Source organism: Pipistrellus hanaki, assembly GCF_964339955.1.
Source record: "Pipistrellus hanaki genome assembly, chromosome: 1".
Taxonomy (NCBI): Eukaryota; Metazoa; Chordata; class Mammalia; order Chiroptera; family Vespertilionidae; genus Pipistrellus; species Pipistrellus hanaki.
In genome coordinates this window covers 33,650,256-33,670,648 of record NC_140503.1, presented here as the reverse complement: position 1 = coordinate 33,670,648, position 20,393 = coordinate 33,650,256, and the positions used below count along the sequence as shown (strand labels likewise).

Genomic DNA, 20,393 nt, shown 5'->3' with positions numbered 1-20,393 from the left:
CTCTCTCACACACACACACACACACACACACACACACACAGCCTGATTCTCAAGGTGATCTTGTTCAACCTCGCCTCTTCTTTCTATAGCCTTCAGACACGGAGTCCATGGAGGTAAAATTCAGACTTGGAGGAGAGGGAGAGGTCCCGCTGAGGATCCTGAGGCTAACTTGGCCAGAGCTGGGCAGCATTCGTTGTGGGTTAAGGGCACTGCTGGAAATGAAGCAGCAGTTTATCTTCTCCCACAACTTCGGGAGGAAGTGGAGGAGCTGCACCGTGGGAAGATCTGAATTTTAGTTTTGACTTCTTATTACTCTCGGTGGAGAGTATGGGTTTGGGAAACAGGCAGCTTTGGATTCAAACTCAAGCCCTGCCACCTGTTAGCTATGCCCTTGGGCAAGGTAAAACCTTTGAGCCTCAATTTGCTCATCTTTCACACAGTGGTAGTACTATCCACTTCACAGAGAGGCTGTGAGTTTTCATGAAATCATACATGCTACTGCCTCCAACATGTAAAAATAATATACTATATGCTATACTATAATGTTATACAAGTGGTATATGAGTGGCAGCAGCATTATTCAGAATTCACAGCTTGAATCTTTTGTGTGCTGTAGTAAGTTAAGGCTCCAGTGTTTAAATCTCATAAACATTCATCTTTTCTCAATCCTCAGAGATCGCTCTGCACATACTTCAGCCTTACATTTGTTACAATCCTACCATGGCTGTACATATTTGGCTTATAATGTCCTAGTAAAGCCACAAAATAACTAACTCCTTCTTAAGTCGCAGCCTATGCTGAGATTCCCATTCCTGGTTTTCTTCCCAAGAAAACTTTCGTGTGCCAGATGTGACATGTGCTAGGAGTTTCAGATGCGTGAGCTTTATGTGGAGTGTAAGACTTTAAGGAATATAGAACTCCATAAACAATTATATTAAACATTCAGCCTCCATTTTTCATCCCTTATCAAGTAACCAAACCTGAGCGGGGAAAGGCTTCAAGTCCAAAGTCACAGAGTATATCCCATTGCTCCTTTCTGTTTACTTTCTGGGAGACAGACCGAAGGCACCCCTAGGTGGGCTGCTGTGAAATTCTACACTCCCAGCAAATATAATCAGAATGTAACAGAAGTCAAAAGGGGCAAGAAGGCCATTGAAGACAGCTTTAGTAAAGACCATGCAAGAGCCTGAGAGTGAAATTAACCACATATGCTGTGGCCCTTGGTTCCTACTAAGCATAATTGTGTCATCTTCTCTAAGGTGAGACAGTATTAAGAGACAGAGACAGAGAGAGACATCTTTAATCAGATAATCTGCTTCAACTAGAATTCAGTTGCATCACCATCAAAATAATCTCCCAAAGGGAAGAGGAGAAGATGTTCTCATCAGAAAATCCATCTGAGTCATTCTGCACTCCTCCCTAGCATGAAGGTCCCACCAATTCCAAACCTCGAGTTCCATTTCATGCTTCATAAACCTAATGGGATTCCTTCCACATGGCTGAATCCCCATGTTGCCAGACTATTGGGCCAAATGTCTCGGGTAGCAGATTACAGCAGCTCACTTGCTCTCATTCAGCCCCAAACACAACAGGGTCCCCGACAAATGCCTGAGGGAAACTCCACTTGTCCTTTGGAGAGTTTTCATTGCATTCTATCCAAGTACAAAATCACTAAGAGTGAAGTGATATTTTTGTTCCTGAGAGTCTTTAGTGGATTTTTCTCTGAAATTCACTTGTACATACAACTCACAGATCCGATCCACTGCAAATACACATGAGATCACATGCTCAGATTTTAGTAGTCAAGAGTTTATCCTGACTTAATACAGCTGAGGGGAAACAATATTTGGAAAATCTGAAGCAAATACATGAGTTATAACAATGGTTTATACCTCATGCTTTCAGAGCCCAGAAATGCATCAGAGTGGATGCACTGTGTCCGTGGGGCTGCAGAAAATGGGTGGAAGCACACACTACAGGCCCCAGCCCAAATCCTTCAGGTCTCCAGTGACTCAGTCCACAGAGAGAAGATATGGATATTCAGCTCGTGCTGGGAAACAGAGTACCCCAGTGTTCTGAGTAGTCAGTGCTACTCAGCATGTACTCTACAGACTGATACTGGCCATGGACTGTTAACAGTCTGTGGCAAGACAAATACAGAAATTGAGAGGAAGCACAGAAAAAACTCCATAGCAAGTTGACATTACTGTGATATTTCAGGGCATGATTATTTTTTCTAGCAGTTCATTTTTACTGATTTGCAAGAGTTTTGATCTATAATGAGTGGAACATTTTAAAAAGGAGGCTGGTTCTTCACTGCAGATAATTTGAGAAGCATTACCCTAGACCCATGTTCACAGTGTTGGCTGTTCACTGGACACCCCTGGGGAGCTTTAGATGCCTGGGTCTCCACCCTAGAGAATCTGTTTTAATTAGATTGGAATGCAGCCTTGGCTTTGGAGCATTTTTTTAGAACTCCCCTGAGTTTCTAATATGCAGCAAAGTGTTTGAGAACTACTTTCTTCATGCGGGTAAGAGATTAGGGGTTGCACTTAAGAGTTTAGTGAACTGGGAACACACAAAAGTAATTATTTATTTAATGCTACTTTGAAAATTTGCAAAAGATTTTTAAGTTACAATTCAATGTTTTATTAAAATCAGAGGCAAATTGACTGAATGCTATGATCTACAGTCATGTTATGTACAATTTTTAATGTAAAAAGTTGGTATTGCAATATAACATGCATATAGGAAAGGACACAGACCTTACGTTCAATGCTTGATATTTTCATTAACTAAACACATCTACAAAACCAGCATTCAGATCAAGAAATATAGAATGCACAATATTTTTGGCCCTCATGTTATGACATCTACAATAGCTTCCCATTGGGAGAAAATGAGATAATGTACTCCACCACTATGAATAAGGCATTTGTTTTGGTTTATAGTAGATCTAGTTTATAATATGTTGGAAGATTTCAAAGAAATAATAAGAAGTAGAATGATTTTTTCTGGGAAAGATGGCAGATTTAATACACATGTATTTATTTGTTTATTCATTAATTGACAATTAGTGAATTTTTTTAAAGGCATAAATCCGCAAGAATCAGAGAGAAGACAGTAACAATATTTTAGAAGCTGGAAAGTAGTAAAAGACTTCTCAGGCCTACCAAAACAGAAATCTAAACTAAGGATAAAAAAAATGGATATTTGTCCAATTTACAACACAGAATTTTCCACAGTTACCAGCTACCACTGTCAGGGAGGACAAGGAGCCTAAAGTCAGTAGTCTTGGTTTAGTCTGTTGAAGAAGGCTAAAGGCTTCTTAATCTCCACCCTCACTCTGTATAGCATTTGACTATGCCTCCATTAACTCTGGCAAAAGCCAGTGCTTTATTCTCTGGAGAGACCCCAACAAGAACCTACACTCTACAGGGACACTGGGTACCACACCAAATTAATCTATGCACACGGCTCACCAAGGTGCCAAGGCTTCTTTCCTACTTGGTTCCCAAGAATACTAGCAGCTAGTCAGGAGATTAGAAAGATTTTCTATGATCCAAGTGACCTGATGTTAAGAATATGATATTGAAGTTTCCCAAGGAAAAGCCCAGCTGTTTGACAAGCCCTTCTTGGGAGACAATTTGTCTCTCTTCCATATTTGAACATCTCATGCAGGATCTGGGGGCTTTTTGCTTGGACTACCTTTTCAAGACCCTGAAGATGAACAGTTTGGAAGGTAGAGTTAGTGTCTCCCTCTAGAACAGAAGGCAGGTTTTTCTGCTAATGTCTGGAGCAAAGGTTTGGTAGTTTTGTTGTAGGCCATCCTATATAATAAAAGCATAATACGCTAAGCATCTGACCAATGGGCCAACCTTTTGGTTGGCCGCTCAACCAGTTGCTATGACACACACTGTCCACCATGGGGCAGATGCTATGACCAGTAGGTTATCTTGCTGCTGGAGTCTGGCAGATCAGGACTAGACAAGAGGACTGGACACATCCTGGAACCCTCCCATAATACCTCCCCAGCCAGTCCCCATTCGTGCATGAATTCATGTACCAGGCCTCTAATTATATATAGTTAGGACTCCCTAATCTCAGGATTCCGCAGCTGTCACTCAACTATTACATAGTGAGAAAGTCCCTGGGGCCTCTGAGGAGCAAGGGGAAACATAGCATGAAGCTACTGTTACTTGCTTAACTGTGAGTAATAAAGTCCTTTGTATCTGACCCTGGAATCTCATGTCTTCTGCTAGGATCCATGGACTATAGAGTGCTTACTTGAAAATGGGGTAAGACCCTTCATATTTCTTGACCTCCTCAACCATTTCCACCATTTCTGAATAGTTTTATAGCCCTATACTCTAGAATATAAACAGATAAACAAAAAACACAAATCATCCAACAATATTGGCTAACAATAATATTTAAATTTTAAAAAGTAACTGGGAAGAAACAGTTACTTCAAAATAATTAAACTTAAAAAAAAAAAGTATATGTTAATAATATCCTCAAGGAATAAAAGAAGCTATCCTAGCCATAAAACAAAAATAAGATGTCATAATTTTAAAGGAATATTAAGAAAACAAGATAGCTATTACAACCTTAAATGAAATTTTAAGTGGAAAACTTAATAGAAGAGTTTGGAATAAAGTTAAGAAAATATCTTACCAAGTAGAACACACAAAGATATGAAGGATAGGAGACAAGAGGTTAGCATCTGGTAATTAATTACAACATAAGCCATTTAAGCCAGACATCCTAGCTCTCAACTCCCTGCTATAAAAGAGGATAAATGTCCTTATTGCTTAAGCCAATATAAGTTGAGCATTCTTTACTTGCAGACAAATTATTCCTGGAGAGACCTTAGGAACCTGTGTGCCTTGGGAAAAGATAAACTGGACTGTGGTTGGCAGCAGGAGATAAAGATAGAATTAATGCCTTTATGAAATAAAGTCATTTCCCCAAACTCGCTCATTTGCCATAATTCTAATGCAAATATTGGAGATTTCAGCAACTATGCTATGTCCTTTTAGCAAATAACTGTGTATCTCACACTGCTTCCAACTTCTGATTTTCTGCTATTTGTGTATGAATGTCATCTACAGAGAATGCCCATTCTATCAGTTTTTTTTTTTTAGGAGGTATGAAAGGTTGCAATGTTTCACAAATTATACCTGAAGATTGCATATCAGTGTAACTTGCTATCTTAAACATAAGCACATAGTGACACTCAAAATATTGTTAATGATCCACAAGAAACCTTTTCTATTGCCTTAAAAGTCAATTCCATCAGAGCCAGTGAGCAGAATGTGGTGTTCTTGACTACCTACAAGGTAAGATATTTCCAGAAACCCTGACTTGAAACATTTGAATGACATTTGGGAAGGAATTTATATCACCTTTGAGATGTTGAAGCGAAAGTCGCAGGCCAAAGTGGCATCACTCATGCTAAAGGCCCATGATACCAAACCTAGATTTAATATCTGATCTAATCGCAGTATCACTCTCTCTCAGAAATGTAATCTTAATCAGTCTGGAATTTTCTGGTCAAGCACCAGTAATCTGTCACATGGGCCCCCTCCATCCTCTATAGAAGGAAGAGGCATTATAAATGATAAAAACCCTTGCCATTCCCTCCAAAAGATGTTCTGGTCTCAAAATAAACCTTTATTTTCTTGTTAGTCGCTCCTTTGTCCTATCCTTCTTACTATAAAAACCTTACATATTGTACCTCAGAGTGCCCTTCTAGTTGCTAGGTAGGATGTTGCCTGACTCATGAATCATTGGATAAAAAGTTAAAACTTCAAATTTACTCAATTGAATCTTGTTTCTTTAACAGAGAGAAAAGGAAAGCATATCCTTATAAGTCAGTTCATTCAGGAAAAGATGATTCTTCACTTTGCTTACTTTATAGATAACAACATGATACTTTTTTTCACTAAAAACTTTAAAGTCACTATTATTATGCAGCGGAAAATCACAAGGTTTTTTGGAAACTTAGCTCCTCAGAAAAATAAGGATCCATAATGACAAAATATCATAAAACATCTGTGCAGACAAATAATCTGGAGACATCTGGATACACCACAGGATATATTTGAAGGTTAATTCTGCATGGACAACCCTAAAATTGAAACATGATTCCATCATCCTTTCTCTGCCAACAAAGACAGAATGATGATGTAGATCTCTCCTCAAAGATGACTTCATTGACTTGAGTACAAGTGAAAGGATGTGACATTAATTCAACTTGAAGAATTTATGAGAATTCTGGTGTTTCTTGATACAAATTTGCCCTCTCCCTGCAAAATAAGTTATGGGATCTCTAACTTTATTTGCTACCTCATAGCCTAGTAAAGTTTTTAGAAGGTGTTAAAATTTTAATCAAGTTGAAGTCAACTGGATGTCAAAGATCAGCTGCATATCCCCATGCCTAAGACCACTCCAAAATTTCAGTTTCTTATTCAGTCCAAACTGTAAGAGTGTTCTTACTAAAATTCACTTTTGAATAAAACTGGTTTATATTTATTTTAGTTAAAAAAAATTGAAATATTTCAATTTTTCAGGCATTGCCATTAAATTTTGCACCCATCCTCATAAAATAAAATAAAATAAACAGATACAATTTGTTGGAATTATCAATTTTAGAGCCTCTTCCTGTGAAGTAACAAATTTCTAGTGTAATAAAATAAACTGCTTAAAATGTTTGGTATATATGGGCATTGGAGGATATAGTTTGTAGTTTTATTTAGGTTTCAAAGATTTCTGGGCCTCCCAAAATGTTAAAAATTATTGTTTTATACTATAGAACAGTCCTCTAAGATGCTATGTAATTATCATGTTAAGTCATAGGTCATTTCAAACATGAATTTAATCCAATGTCACCTTGAACACTAGTAGTTTAATGTTCAAATGTGATCTCATCCAAGTCCTAAAAATTAGGCCAGGAATTTCCTATAAAACTGAAATTACCTTTTCAAGTTCAATGTATTAAAACCCTATTTGGGAGATGTGACAATTAAGTGTAATGCAGAATCCCAGACTGGATCCAGGAACAGAATGAGAACCTTAATGGGAAAACAAGGGAAATATAAACGAAGCCTAGGTGCTAATTAATGGTAATGTGCCAATATTAGTTCCTTAGTTTTGACAAATACATATTAGAAATATAGTGATAAAAATGGGAGAAATGAATGAGGTTATACAGGAACTCTCTATTATCTTTGCAGCTTTTCTGTAAGTTTAATAATATTCCTCCCAAAATGTTAGTATTTTTTTAAGTCTACTCAATTTTTAACAAGGTTTAATCATCCAACAAATATTTATAGAGTGTATAGACACTGTTCTGTCTGCTAGGTGCAGAGTGTTGAACAAAATAGACCCATCCATCCCTTCCTTTAGGGAGCTAAGAGACAAATGAGCAGGAAAGACACACACAAAAAAAGCAACCTAAATAGTAATTGCAGTTCGTAATAAGTGCTACCCAAAAAAAGAGCAACGTAAATAGCAACTGCAATTTGTAGTAAGTGCTACAAAAAAAGTGCATGAGATCTGAGTGGTGTGAAGCTAAAAAGGTTTCTCTGAGGCAGTGAGAGATGGCCAGGCGCCAGCCAGGTAACACCAGGGAGAGAGGGGGCTTGTTCACTGGCTCAGAGAAAGAAAAGGGGCCTGGAGCACATGCGGTATGATTGAGCAAAGCAAAATGAGGGCGTGGAAGAGCGGGGCCACCTGAAGAACCCGGCAGGGGTAGGCCTTGTAGAGACACAGGAAGTCACTAAGGTCTTTAACCAAGAGGAATGGCATAATTCAATTAATGCTTTTAAAAGATCACAAAGGCTGCTATGTGGATGAGGACTAGAAAGGGGCAAGATAAGAAGCTCCCACTTTTCCGAAACCGGTTTGGCTCAGTGGTAGAGCGTTGGTCTGTGGACTGAAAGGTCCCGGGTTCTATTCCGGTCAGGGGCATGTACCTTGGTTGCGGGCACATCCCCGGTAGGGGGTGTGCAAGAGGCAGCTGATCGATGACTCTCTCTCATCGATGTTTCTCTCTATCCCTCTCTCTTCCTCTCTGTAAAAAAATCAATAAAATATATTTAAAAAAAAAAAAAAAAAAAAAAAGCTCCCGCTTCAAGTGCTCACAATTGTTATAAAAATGAAGGAGAATTAGAAGTTCTCACCCTGGCAGGTCAGGTAGGTCATTGGTAAGTGTCATTCCGGTACCCCAAGGTTGTGGGTTCGATCTCTGGTCAGGGCACGTCAAAGAAGCAACCAATGAATGCATGAATGAGTGGAACAGCAAGCAAATCTCTCTCTCTCTCTCTCTCTCTCTCTCTCTCTCTCTCTCTCTCTCTCTCTCTCTCAGAAAAAAAAATAAATTAATTAATTTAAAAAATAGAAATTAAAAGTTCTCCACTTCTAATATTCATTCTCAAAAGTCCCTAAGAAGTAGGTATGTACATGGATTCTTTTTTAATATATTTTATTGATTTTTTTACAGAAGCCCTCACTAACACTCCAGGTCTCTCCATTTTATTTAGTTTCAAATAACTGAGAAACAACTTGCCCAAATTTTTTAATCCAAAGTCTCTGAAAAGAAAATCTAATTCCAACTTCTCATAACAGATAAATTCAAAAACATGAAAATGCTTATTCTAAAATGTTAAGTGGAAAAGAAGCAAGGCACAATATTGTATACATATCATAATTATGACTACACTATAGTTCACTTCCTCTCCGCTTGTTTATCAGTAAATCAAGAAGTGAAGCTATATGTGCATTAGAAAGATTGGAAGGAAATTAACCAAAATAACATTAGCTATGTTAGAGTCACAAGAATATTTCCCCTTTTATCTATATTCCCCTGTATCTGTTAGTTAAATACTTTATAACATAACATTAAATATATATATAAAACTATTGCCCTGGCCAGTGTGGCTAAGTTGGTTGGATGTCGCGCATGCACCTAAAGGTTGCCAGTTTGATTCCCAGTCAGGGCACATGCCCAGGTTGGGAGCCAATCAATGTCTCGCTCTCACATCAATATTTCTCTCTCCCTCTCCTTTTCTCTCTCTCTAAAAATCAATTTAAAATCTTTAAAAAATTATAACTATTACATTTAAGACTATGAAAAAAATATATAAATGTGTTTATGACATAAGGATGTATTTTTAAAAATAGAACATAAAACACCCTATTCATATTTATATGAATAACTAAACAGGGAACTTGCCCTATAAGACTCCACATATAAAAGGAACAATACAATTTCCAACAGAAAGAATCCAAATTAATCTTCAGCCTTCACTTCCTCTCCACTTGTTTGTCTTCCCAATCCTATTTAACCCTAACCACCCCATCTCATGCTACCCATCTTCAGTTCAGATTCTACACTTCTTCTCTTCCATTCTCTTCCCCTCATTTTCCCCATCCCTCACCCCTGCACTCCCCTCTACATCTCCAGATATACAGACCCATCTGTCATCCATAGGCTCTAGATTTCTCTCCTTTTTTTTTATTTTTTAACCTCATCACAAATGGCCCCTAGCCAATTGTAAACTATCCCTAGGGACAATCCAGGAAAGACTGCCCCTTTCAGTTACAGCACGAGGCTAGCCAGAAATGAGTAAGGAGTGGAAGGCAACATTCAAAAATAAAAACCATTGTGAACTTGAGTAATTAGTAAATTATCTTTTCACCTTATTGTAACACAATTTTCAACAGTTCAAAGAACAACATTGAATATGGAGAAAAAAGTGAGCAAGGCTCTTAGATATTATGAAACCAAATCTACTGGTTTCCTCCATAAGCATAACAGCTTCCATATTAAACTGGGCATTGTGCCAGATATTCTATATACATTATCTTACATAATCCTCCCAATGACCTGTGAAGCAACTATTATTATTATTCCCATTTCCAAGAGCAAAATTATTGATTTGAGACATCAACTTACACAACTTTAAAAAGCTAGCAAGTATCACAGCAGAGTCTGGTGGACTTTGCATTAGTCCTCATGGCCTCAAACAAACCTAATATAGGCTTTCTAAAGAAAGTATATCTGAACTTAATGTTAAATCCACCTGTTAGCTAGTAGTAGAAGTAGTATTTTATAATACAAATACCCAGTTACATGTAAATTTACATTTTAAATGAAAAATACACATAAAAATTAACACTGTAGAAATGACCACATTTTCCAACATCAATAGCATGTACAATGCTATGTAGGATCAACATAGCTCTTATATGTCATAGTTAAAAACTTTGTTACAAAGTTTTCTCAATACCACATACTAATGGTAATTATAACTGTTTAAAAAATACTGCCTATATATACAAAGAAGCATAAAGCTTATTATCAGAGTATAAACAGACTATGAACTGGGAGACATATTTGGTGTTTTCATTTCACCAATAGGAGACAATTTTATAACTTACTCCAATTAGAATGCTTAAAGCTTATATAAATACCAGAGGCTCAGTGCACAAAATTTGATTCCCTCAGCCTGACCTGCACCCTCTTCAATCCAGTATCCCTCAGGGGAGGTCCGACTGCCTGCCTAATGCCCTCAATGGTCCTCTCCTGCTGACCTGGTCGCCTCCAATGCCGCCCCCCTCGCCGGCCTGATCGCCCCTAACTGCCTCTGCCTCAGCCCCCACCACCATGGATTTGCCTGGAAGAAAGTCAGATGTCTGGAAGATGGCCTGTCAACCTTGTCTAATTAGCATTTTACCCTTTTATTAGTATAGATTGTTACCATAAAGACCAATAATAACCACTTCTGGGGGATTACATTTTATTTCTTATAATTATAGTAATTATAATTCTTTAAAAATATATTTTTGTTGATTCCCGAGAGGAAGGGAGAGGGGGAGAGAGAGATAGAAACATCAATTGATAGAATCATCTGCTACTTCCTGCACACATCCTACTGGGGATCGAGCCCACAACCTGGGCATGTGCCTTTGACCAGATTCGAAGCCAGGACCCTTCAGTCCACAGGTTGATGCTCTATCCACTGAGCCAAACCAGCTAGGGCACTACTCTGTCTTTTTGAAAGTTGCCTTTCCCCTCATTCAAGTACAGAAAACATTATGAAGGAAATAGGAAAGACACAAATGCAGAAGTTACCACCACAAAAGTAAAGTGATCATAAAATATGATTTGATGTAATCTCATTCTTTGAATAGACACATCTGTTTGATTCATTCATAGCGAGAAAACTTTTTTATTTCTCTCTGATATCTACCATCCTGTACTCTTCTTTTTCTGTGTGAAAATAATTAGCTCTCCAATTTCTTCAGAGGCAACTGTAATCCTTCATTCACTAGTACAATTAACTTTATTGAACACTCAGAATGTACTAGTCACTTCCCCTAAGAGGAAAATAAATGAATAAAGATAACTCCTTGCCCTCCCCAGCTCTGTGGGTGAGGTAGCCAGGTACAAACAGTCCAAAATAGTGTGCTAAAAGCTGGGGCAGAGGTGAGGAACAGTACTGCAGAAGCAGGCAGGAAGGATTAACCAGGCCTGGGGCGATTGGGAAGTTTTACAAAGGCCAGCGCATTTAAACTCAACCTTAAAAGATAAATGGGAGCTTTCCAGAGTGTGATGAAGAAAACAGAGAGGAAGTCGTTGTGGGTCTTAATACATGGGGAACAATAAGGGTATGAAAACAACGAGCTGCTTGATGAGACTATGTCCAGTGTTTGGGGTTGAGGGGAGGGAACACATGGAATGTAAAATTAAGAAGAAGAAATTACTTGAAACTGGTTTGGCTCAGTGGATAGAGCATCTGTCTGTGGACTGTAAGGTCCCCGGTTTGATTCCAATCAAGGGTATGTACATTGGTTATGGGAGTGTGCAGGAGGCTGTTTGTTTCTAGCTCTCTATCCCTCTCCCTTTCTCTCTGTAAAAAATCAATAAAATATACTTTTTTAAAAAAAGAAGGAAAAGTTAACTAAAAATTCATCATCTTAAGTTATTAAGGTGCTTCAATATATTCAAGACTATGCATACATTGTTAATATATAGACCAACAAGGGAAATGTTGGGTATGAAATAAAAAGTATTTGCATGTGTCTATATAGAAAAGAATAGTGTTAACCAAAATGTTAACACTGATCACCCCTGGGTGGTGAAATTATATGTAATTTTATTTTAATCTCTTTTTGCTTCTCTGCCTTCCAGATTTTCTGCACTAAACGTGCATTACTTTGGAAATTGGAGGGAAGGAAGGCGAGGAATGTGTACTAAAATAAAACAATGTAAGATGGACTCATATTATGATGTGCTCAGAAGTTTGGACTTCATTCCACAGAAACTGAAAATTTATTTCAGACTATTAGGAAAAGGAGGTGAGCAGATTTGCATTCCAGGGAATTAAATGTGGTTAAGGTGTGCACATTGGATTAGAATAATTTGAGATGTGATGGATAGAAGTAAAGCACTTATTTTGGGTAGGATAGATATAGTACAATTAAGTGAATATGGGGTATGGGGCAAGGGTAGAGTTTGAGGATAACTCTGGGCAATTGGTTGGATATAGATATTAGAAGCTAAAAAGCATAATAAGAAGGAAAAGGCACATTTAAGAACAGAATGATAAATTTAGTTTTATGTGTGACATGCCTGGAGGACATTCAGGTGGGTATTCTAGTAGGTAGTTTGAAATACGGGTTTGGGTTCAGAAAGAGTGAACCTGGAAATATAGACATATGGAAGATAGTAAAGCCATGGGATTGAATGAGCTCGTTCAGGGAAAGGAAAGAGTAAGGAGAGACAGCTGAAGCTGGAACCTTGGGAAATGGTGAGTCATAGCAGCAATTGGTGAACACAGAGAGCCATAGGAGCCAGAAGTTAGTCAAATTCTTTTGGGGCAGGAGGTGGTCAGAGATAGGATCAGTGCAAGGGGAAAAGGTTTTACCGTAACTATGCAACTACCAGTAGGAAACAACCACAGAACCTGGTCACTTACTGGGGAATAGAAAGAACAGAAGGCTGACATAAAACAGAGAGGCAACTGGCCACCATCTGAGATAAGAGGTAGAGTGCACAGAGGCAACATACTACTACTAGAGTTTATTGGGTAAGATTCTTCCACCCAGGGTGAGATGTTTTGAAGCCTGTCAAAGCTGGTGTGCTGCCTGGCTGCTCTGAGGCAGAGACTTTACCCTTTTTTTACAAACAAGGAAGCTGATGTCTACCAAGAGAAGTGTCCCAGGTCTCAGAGCCAGTTGCTGGACGGTTTAAGACTAGAATCAATTTCCTAACCACTATGGCTTAGTTTACTATATACACAATATACCGCCTCCTATACAAGCACAAAAAGAAGGCTCACCCCAAATATATTAATAATGGAATACAATAAAACAAAATGGGTTTATCCTTTGACTTGAGTTAAGGAAATGACTTCTTATAGTATACAACCCTCTTATGTTTTTGACCACTACCCCTTTTCTTTCAGCTAACTTCCACTAGCCTTTGATCCCACAGAGATTTCCAATCTATTGATCCTATCACTTTTCACCCTCCCCAATCATCTTTCTTTCCTCTCTTCTTTACTTACCAGATTTAAAATCTGTGGTGAATCATTATAATAATACTAGAGGCCCAATGTACGAAATTCATACAAGGGACTCAGGAAGGTCATTCAGACAGTAGTTCTGCTGTTTGGTTTAACTAGCATATTAGCTCTTAATTATATAGGATCTTTCTTGCATACATTCACAACCCCCTGAAACTCCAGTTAAATATTTCTCTTCACTTGCTCCATGCCTATACACCATGTCAGTGAATACAGCAACCTACTGGCTAGTTTCACTTTAAATATGTGACCAGAAACTTTTAAGTGGGCTGTTTAAGGCAGCCAGACAAGCTTACTGCACTTCCCCAGTTTGTACACTCTCCTTATTTAACTATTCACGCTTTCTCTCTCCTCCACCCCCTATCACCTCCTCCCAAATCCTACTCTCAGTAGATGACCTTGCTTTCTATTCGGAGAAAACTAAGGCAACAAGAAGAAAACCTCAACAGACTCCCACCATCTCAGCTATCCATCTTCCAGAACCTGCACCCACACACTCTGCCCTATATCCATCTAAAGTAAAGCAATGTCCCTTCCCTTGTGCACTAAATGTGTACCCTGTCTCACCAACATCATTAATTTTCTTTCTCTATTGAATCATTCTCACATGCATGCAAATATGCTGTTATATCTGCCATTTAAAAATAAAAACCTTATTAACACTACCATCCCCATTTCTTCTTGATTCCCTTTGCACAAAAACCCTTAAAGACTTGTCTATGCTCACATTTCCAATTCCTTCCTCTAATTCTCTCTAAACACATTCTAATCCATGTTATACTACTTTACCTGCTCTGTCAAGGTAGCCAGTGACACCCCATTGCCAAATCCCTGGTCAGTTATCACTCTTCATTTTAATTGGCCTTTCTGCAGCACTGGACTCAGCTAATCCCCTCCCTCTGAAACCCTTCTCTGGCTTCTAGGGCATCACAGCTCCTGGTTTTCATTTTACCTCCCTGGGAACTCCTTCTGGTCTCTTAATGACTCCTCTCTTCTCCCCAACCTCTCAATGTCTGAGTGGCCCTCAGGTCAGTCCTTGCTCTTCTTCTCTTCTCTGTATCATTTATTTCTTGGAGATCTCCTTAGTCTTAGGCTTTAGATAACATCCAAATGCTGGAAAATCTCTACTTTATATCTCCATTCAGACATCTCCAGGCTTGTTCAACATCTCCGGCTACATTTAACCTTTCCAAAATGTTATCAAAGTTATCCTTAGCCTCTAACCCCCTAAACTTCTCTACTTTGGAGCCTTCCACACTGCAGCCACTGGCAACTCAAACTTGGTCCAATCAGAAAAGATGGGATCACTTTTCACTCCTCTCTTTCTTGCAGTTACCATATCCAACCCATCAGGAAACTCTGTTGGCTCTAATTTCAACTACATCCAGAATCTGACCACCTCTACTGCTGCCACTCTGATTCAAACTATGATCATCTTTCACCCAAGTAATTACAATAACATACTAACTAGTCTCTCTGCTTCCACTCCTGCCCCAATAGAGCAGTCAAATTGGTCCTTTTGAAAGGTTAGTCCAGTCACATCACTCCTCTGAAAAACCCTGAATAGACCTACAAGCCAAACCACTTACAATGCCAATGAGGCCCTACTTCATCTAAGCCTCTGTGTCATAGTGATCTCATCTCCAACCACTGCCCCAACTGTTCACCACGTTTCATCCAGGCAGGCCTCCTTGCTCTTTCTCTAGCATGCCAGGTATCCTTCACCTCGGAGCTTTGCACTGGCTGCTCCCTCTGCCTGAAATGCCATCCTCCCGATGTCCACCTGGCTAACTCCCTCACATCCTTCGGGTCTTTGCTCAATCGTGTCCTCCTCAATGAGGCCTTATATTACCATCTCATTTAAGATTGCTAAATCACTACCCCCTTCAGAATGTTTTTATCCTTTTCACACTGTTGTAGTTTTCCAAAGCAGCTGCCACCTTGAAATATACTAGATAACTTGTTTATTTGTCTGTCTGCTCCCACTAGAACTTAAGCTCTGAAAAGGAAAACACTTTTGTCTGTTTTGTTCACTGATGCATTCCTGGCTTATCGGAGGTGCTCAATTAACACCTGTTGAAGGAAGGATCTATTTCCCCTAGCAGTCCATAAGTAACTACAGGCTAGACAGGTGCTTTATTCATCTCCATATCATTTATATGTATCAGAATAAAACATATGTATTTCATATCAGCCTGACTACTAGAACTTGTCCAGGACAAGTACTCATTTCCCTGATTGGCAGGGGTGGCATCAGGATGCACTAACATGAGGCTGATCATGGATGCGTATTCTCAGGTGAGTCCCCACCTATTTCTAAAACGGTCAACAGCATGGGTATCAGGAGATCATCCCATCCTTAAGGCCTCATACACGAGCAGTCAGAAAACCGGAAAGTCACCTTGCCTTGACATATTATATATTCCTCACCACAGTGTCTTCATAAATACTACATCCCCACAGACGTCTCCCAAGCTGTTGATCATGCCTGGTAACAGCTAAATCAGTTGGCCATACTGTACAGGTTTGCTTCGCTGTGCTTGTTTACTAGTGAAAGCTGAATGAAGAGCAGGATTGTTTCATGGTGCTCAGCTGCCTGGCTTTCTTCCAGCTCTCTCCTCTCCTATTCCTTCCCTGTGCAATCTCTTTCTACCTCTGAAAGCACAAGAAATCTAAGTCATTTGATTATCATGTAATTCTCTCTTCTTGTGAGCTTCTCTGCCTTCACTGTTTGAACTCCGTGGCCTGAAGTTAGGTTAAGTGCCCGTCTTTATTCCTTTTACCTGCGGTTCCTGACTTGGCCAATGCCCATTCCTCTTTTTATCTGGTTACTGTAGGGCAAATGAAACACGTGTACCTATTTCAGCAAGTACGAAAGGTAATAGGAACATGTCTTTATTTAAATGTCACTTTTCCAGTATTCTTTTTTGTTTGTTCTTTATTAACCAAAGTTCCATTGTGATAAAAATCATAACAATATACTACCCTGAGACTTGTAATTTCACAGATAACTTCTATATTCTCTAAGAAGCCAAAATCCATGGTTCCTTATAAAAATATTCATGGGTAAAATCTAAAGAACCCCCACATGGTATCCTAGTGCCTTCACTTATGTTTCTAGAGTTAAAAAAGAAACCCTTTGCCAACAGAGAGGGATGAGTTTTTGAGTCTGTAGTACAAAGACTTCAAACTGCATTCCACAGCATGTTATTTTCTTTCCAGAAAATTCTAACACTATATAATTACTTTTGTGGGAAAATGAATAATGTAAGCCTCTAATGCTAAAAACAGCTAGACAGAAACCATCCAAATCCGATAGGCCTTTCCTGAAGCCAAATGAAATATTTAAATAGAAAATATCTGTGTAAAGACAGCCCATGGAAGAAAGCTCTTGAATTGTTATTCAATAGAGATGGACCATAGTGGAGGAGAAAGTTACATGGGGGGAAAATAGTGTTTTCTGGTTATGTGTCAAGGTTTGTCTGCTTCAGATGCACTGCAATGCTGCTTGTACCCCAAATGTCACAGAAAAAAAATACAAATCAGAAATGCTTCCAGGAGCTTCCAAGCCTTCTGGTTAAAAATAAGCAAAAACATAAATTAAGCGCCATCCATTGCCACAGAAGTGCATTGATATAGAAGTGAAACCCCACTTGCCTGGGAATTAAGCCGCAGCTTACTCCCCCAAGAGAGAAACAAAGAAGCGAGCTCCAGTTAGATCGCTTGGCAGAACTAATCCCAGTAAACACAGCCAGTGGGTTTGTGTGTTGGGGGAGGGGGCCGGAGTAGAGCGCACCTCCTCTCCCTCCCCTCAAAACTGCCCCGGTTGGAACCGGGAAAGCATCCGTGCTTCAGGACCTGTTTAGCCAGAAGAGAGTGGGTACCACCGAACAGAATGGGGCTCGGAGGAAGCCGCGACGTGCGGAGGGCAGCGCGGGCGGGTGGCCCTGTCGCGCCTCCACCCGCCCCTGCCCCGCCCCGGTCCTGTGCCCGGGTCTCTGGCTCCCAGCTCCAAGACTCCGGACTGGGAGAGCCGAGCAGGCTCTTTCTCTGCCCGGGATCGAGAACCTCCCAAGACGTTTTAACAGGAGTCATTCCCGCGCTGCTGGCGTCTCCGCAGCCGGAGAGAGCAGGCTGACCCAGCGGGAGCCAGGACCCACGTCTGGACCCGCCGCCCGGCTGACTCCACCCCCGAACGTACCCACCTGCGTACTCGGCACCCCGCCCGCAGCCTGGCACCCAGTAGGGGCTTTCTGAGAGCACAGCCCCAAAGGGCTGACTTCCCGCTAAGTCCACAGCCATGTTCATCTCCTCGGGTCGTAAATAAGCCCGGGGTGAAGGGCCGACCGCCGTCTAGAGAGCTCACCGGGTCCCCTCTGCGCCTCTAACCCCTAAGGCTGCGACCGTCTCCAAACTCAGAGGAACAAACGACGGGGCCCCCAAGGCGCTTCCAAGGTTCAGCACCGAGGACAGCGCACACGCGTTTCCCCCAGTGACCCCGGCGGGCGGCCAGGCTGCAGGTGTCCGGACGGCGCTCCCTCCCGCCTCCCGCCCCTCTCCAGCCGGGCAGCCCCGCGGCAGGCGGGCGTCTTACTTTTCTGGCTGGAGGAGTAACCCGGGTAGTAGCCATAGTAGCCGGTGATGCGCAAGATCCGGTCCTCGATGGTGGCCACCCCGTTGGGGGCCGCCTTGACATCCATAGAGAGCGCCGGGCGGCGGCCCCGGGCTTGGCGGGGCGCAGAGGGCAGCGCGGGGCCCGGGAGCTGGCGCAGGTGCCGCCGCCGCCGCCTCCGGTGCCGGTGCCGGTGCCGAGGTTGCAGCTGGCGCTCTGGCGCCCGGGCTCTGACTGCACCGCCCGGCGCAGCACGGGCTCAGCATCACAGCGGCGGCGGCGGCCCCCACTCCGGCCGTCCTCTCCGCCAGCCTGGCAGCTCTCCCGCCCGCCCGCCGCCCGCCCGCCCGGCGCAGCGCGGCCCCAACAGCGCCCCCTCACCTCCCTCCGACGCCCACCGGGCGGCTGTGGGCGCCCCACCTGGCCTCCGCGGCTCTCCTCATCATTAACCCTTTGGCGCCCCTTCCCGGAAGGGTAGACATCCCCCTACCCACCTGACTGAGGGATGCTTGGTCCAGGGGGGTGGGGAAAGGGAGGGTGAGGTGGTGGCAGGGCCTCGGCGGGGAGGGATTCAAGTGGGGAAAGGGCTGTTCAGAGGAGAGAGAGATGGTGCACCCTGTGGCTCGGAGAGGGGATCGATCCCTCGGGGCGCCTGCACCATCTGAGCCAGGATGATGAGCAAGATTAACGTCTATACCCCAGGCGTTCATCAGTTCTTGAAACTTGCCCAAAGGACAGTCTTATTGTAGGAAAAATGAGGCCCCAGCAGGTGGAGCATGCAGTGGTTGTCCAGGTATGATGGACCCAAGGACTTGAAGAGATCCAGCCACCAGGAAGGTCTGACGGTCTAGGTCAGGGGCCCTCCATCCTCCAAGGGAAAAAAAAAAAAAAAAAACATCTCAGGCTTGGGAGACGCAGCTGCTCACAGCATGTTTACTGTGCCATTCCAAAGGCCCAGAGGAGAGCTGGTTTTCTTCTTTCCTGCCGAAAAGTCGGGTGGGGGGGAGGGGGTGGAGGAGGGGAGCCCTTCTAACTGTGGCTGTCTGGGCAGGTGAAAGTTTTAGCTACAGTCTCCAGACTTCCCATCGAGTCTAGAAGGTCCTTGAGGCTGTGTGCTCAGAGGGGCACCCTCCCCTGGCCCTCGGCTGTGACTCCGCTGTGACTCTGCTTGGACAGGAGACCCACCGGCTGGTCAGAGAGCAGTGGGATGGTTTCTGTTTTCTTGGTTTGCAGTCACAGCTTCCTGAAACAGAATCTTCAGTGATTCACCTCAGAACCTAAAGGTGTGTGAGGGGGTGGGGTGGGGTGTCAGCTCATCAGCTTAGGGGTCATAATGTCCACCTTCCATCCAGAGCCAGCTGCAGACACCCCTGCCAGATTTCACATTTCTAAAGATTGGGGGGGACGGAGGGGGGGGGGGCGGGGAATGAAAGCATGTAATCTTCAGTGCCTCTTCTGAAACCGCCAATGAATCTATCACGCCATTCTGCCTTCAAGCATTTTCCATATTGTGTGTGGGTCCTTCAGAGGGAAGAAATATGCAAACTTTTTTTAAAAGATGAAGTGTAAGCTTATAAAAATGCAGTATTACATGAGCTGGGAGAGGTCAAGGGGGAGGGAGGAATAAAAAGGTAAATAAATAAATAAATAAATAAATAAATAAATAAATAAATAAATTGCAGTATTACATTTCACAATGTGTTGAGGGTTTTCACCGGGACACAAAGCCTAGCACAGAATCCTGAGAGTGGAGTGAATCTGAGATGATTGTGCCTGGGAGAAAGTTCATAATGAAACCAATTTCCTCCCACACCTGCTTTCTGGGCTAGGAAAGATGGAAGGGTTGAAATGAAGTAAAAAGTCAAAATAAAGTGAAAGGAAAAAGCAACTCTATGCATTGGTGGGGAGCTGAGCATTTCGAGCAAGAAATGAAAGGATAATACTTCTACATTTCCACTGACACCACCCCCCCCCCAACAACCTGAAGCAATTTTCAGCAAATGTTTATTATTTTTATTTCTGTGGCAAACCTTATATAAAATGTATGCATTGTACATGGTCAAATGGATTGATCCCATTAATTGATGTCCTTTTTATTTAGTTTCTATAAAACAAATTTGCCTATATTACATCTACTATGTGTTTTAATAACATCATAATCAGTAGCATATTAACATATAAATTCA

General features: G+C 41.7%; 1 protein-coding gene across 3 annotated transcripts in view; it reads right to left on the bottom strand.

The window, feature by feature from the left end:
* SLC35F4 (solute carrier family 35 member F4) overlaps nt 1-18,528 on the bottom strand; it is a 157,314-nt gene extending 138,786 nt beyond the window's left edge. Inside the window, exon 1 of one of the 3 annotated variants that reach the window (XM_084905254.1) lies at nt 18,190-18,528. In XM_084905254.1, the coding sequence (XP_084761380.1) occupies nt 18,190-18,295 (106 nt within the window). In that variant the 5' untranslated portion in view covers nt 18,296-18,528. Of the gene's footprint in view, nt 1-8,186; nt 8,224-18,189 lie in introns of those variants that run through there. The other 2 variants (XM_084905252.1, XM_084905253.1) reach the window with 2 other exon arrangements.
* Between the last annotated feature and the right edge of the window lie 1,865 nt (nt 18,529-20,393).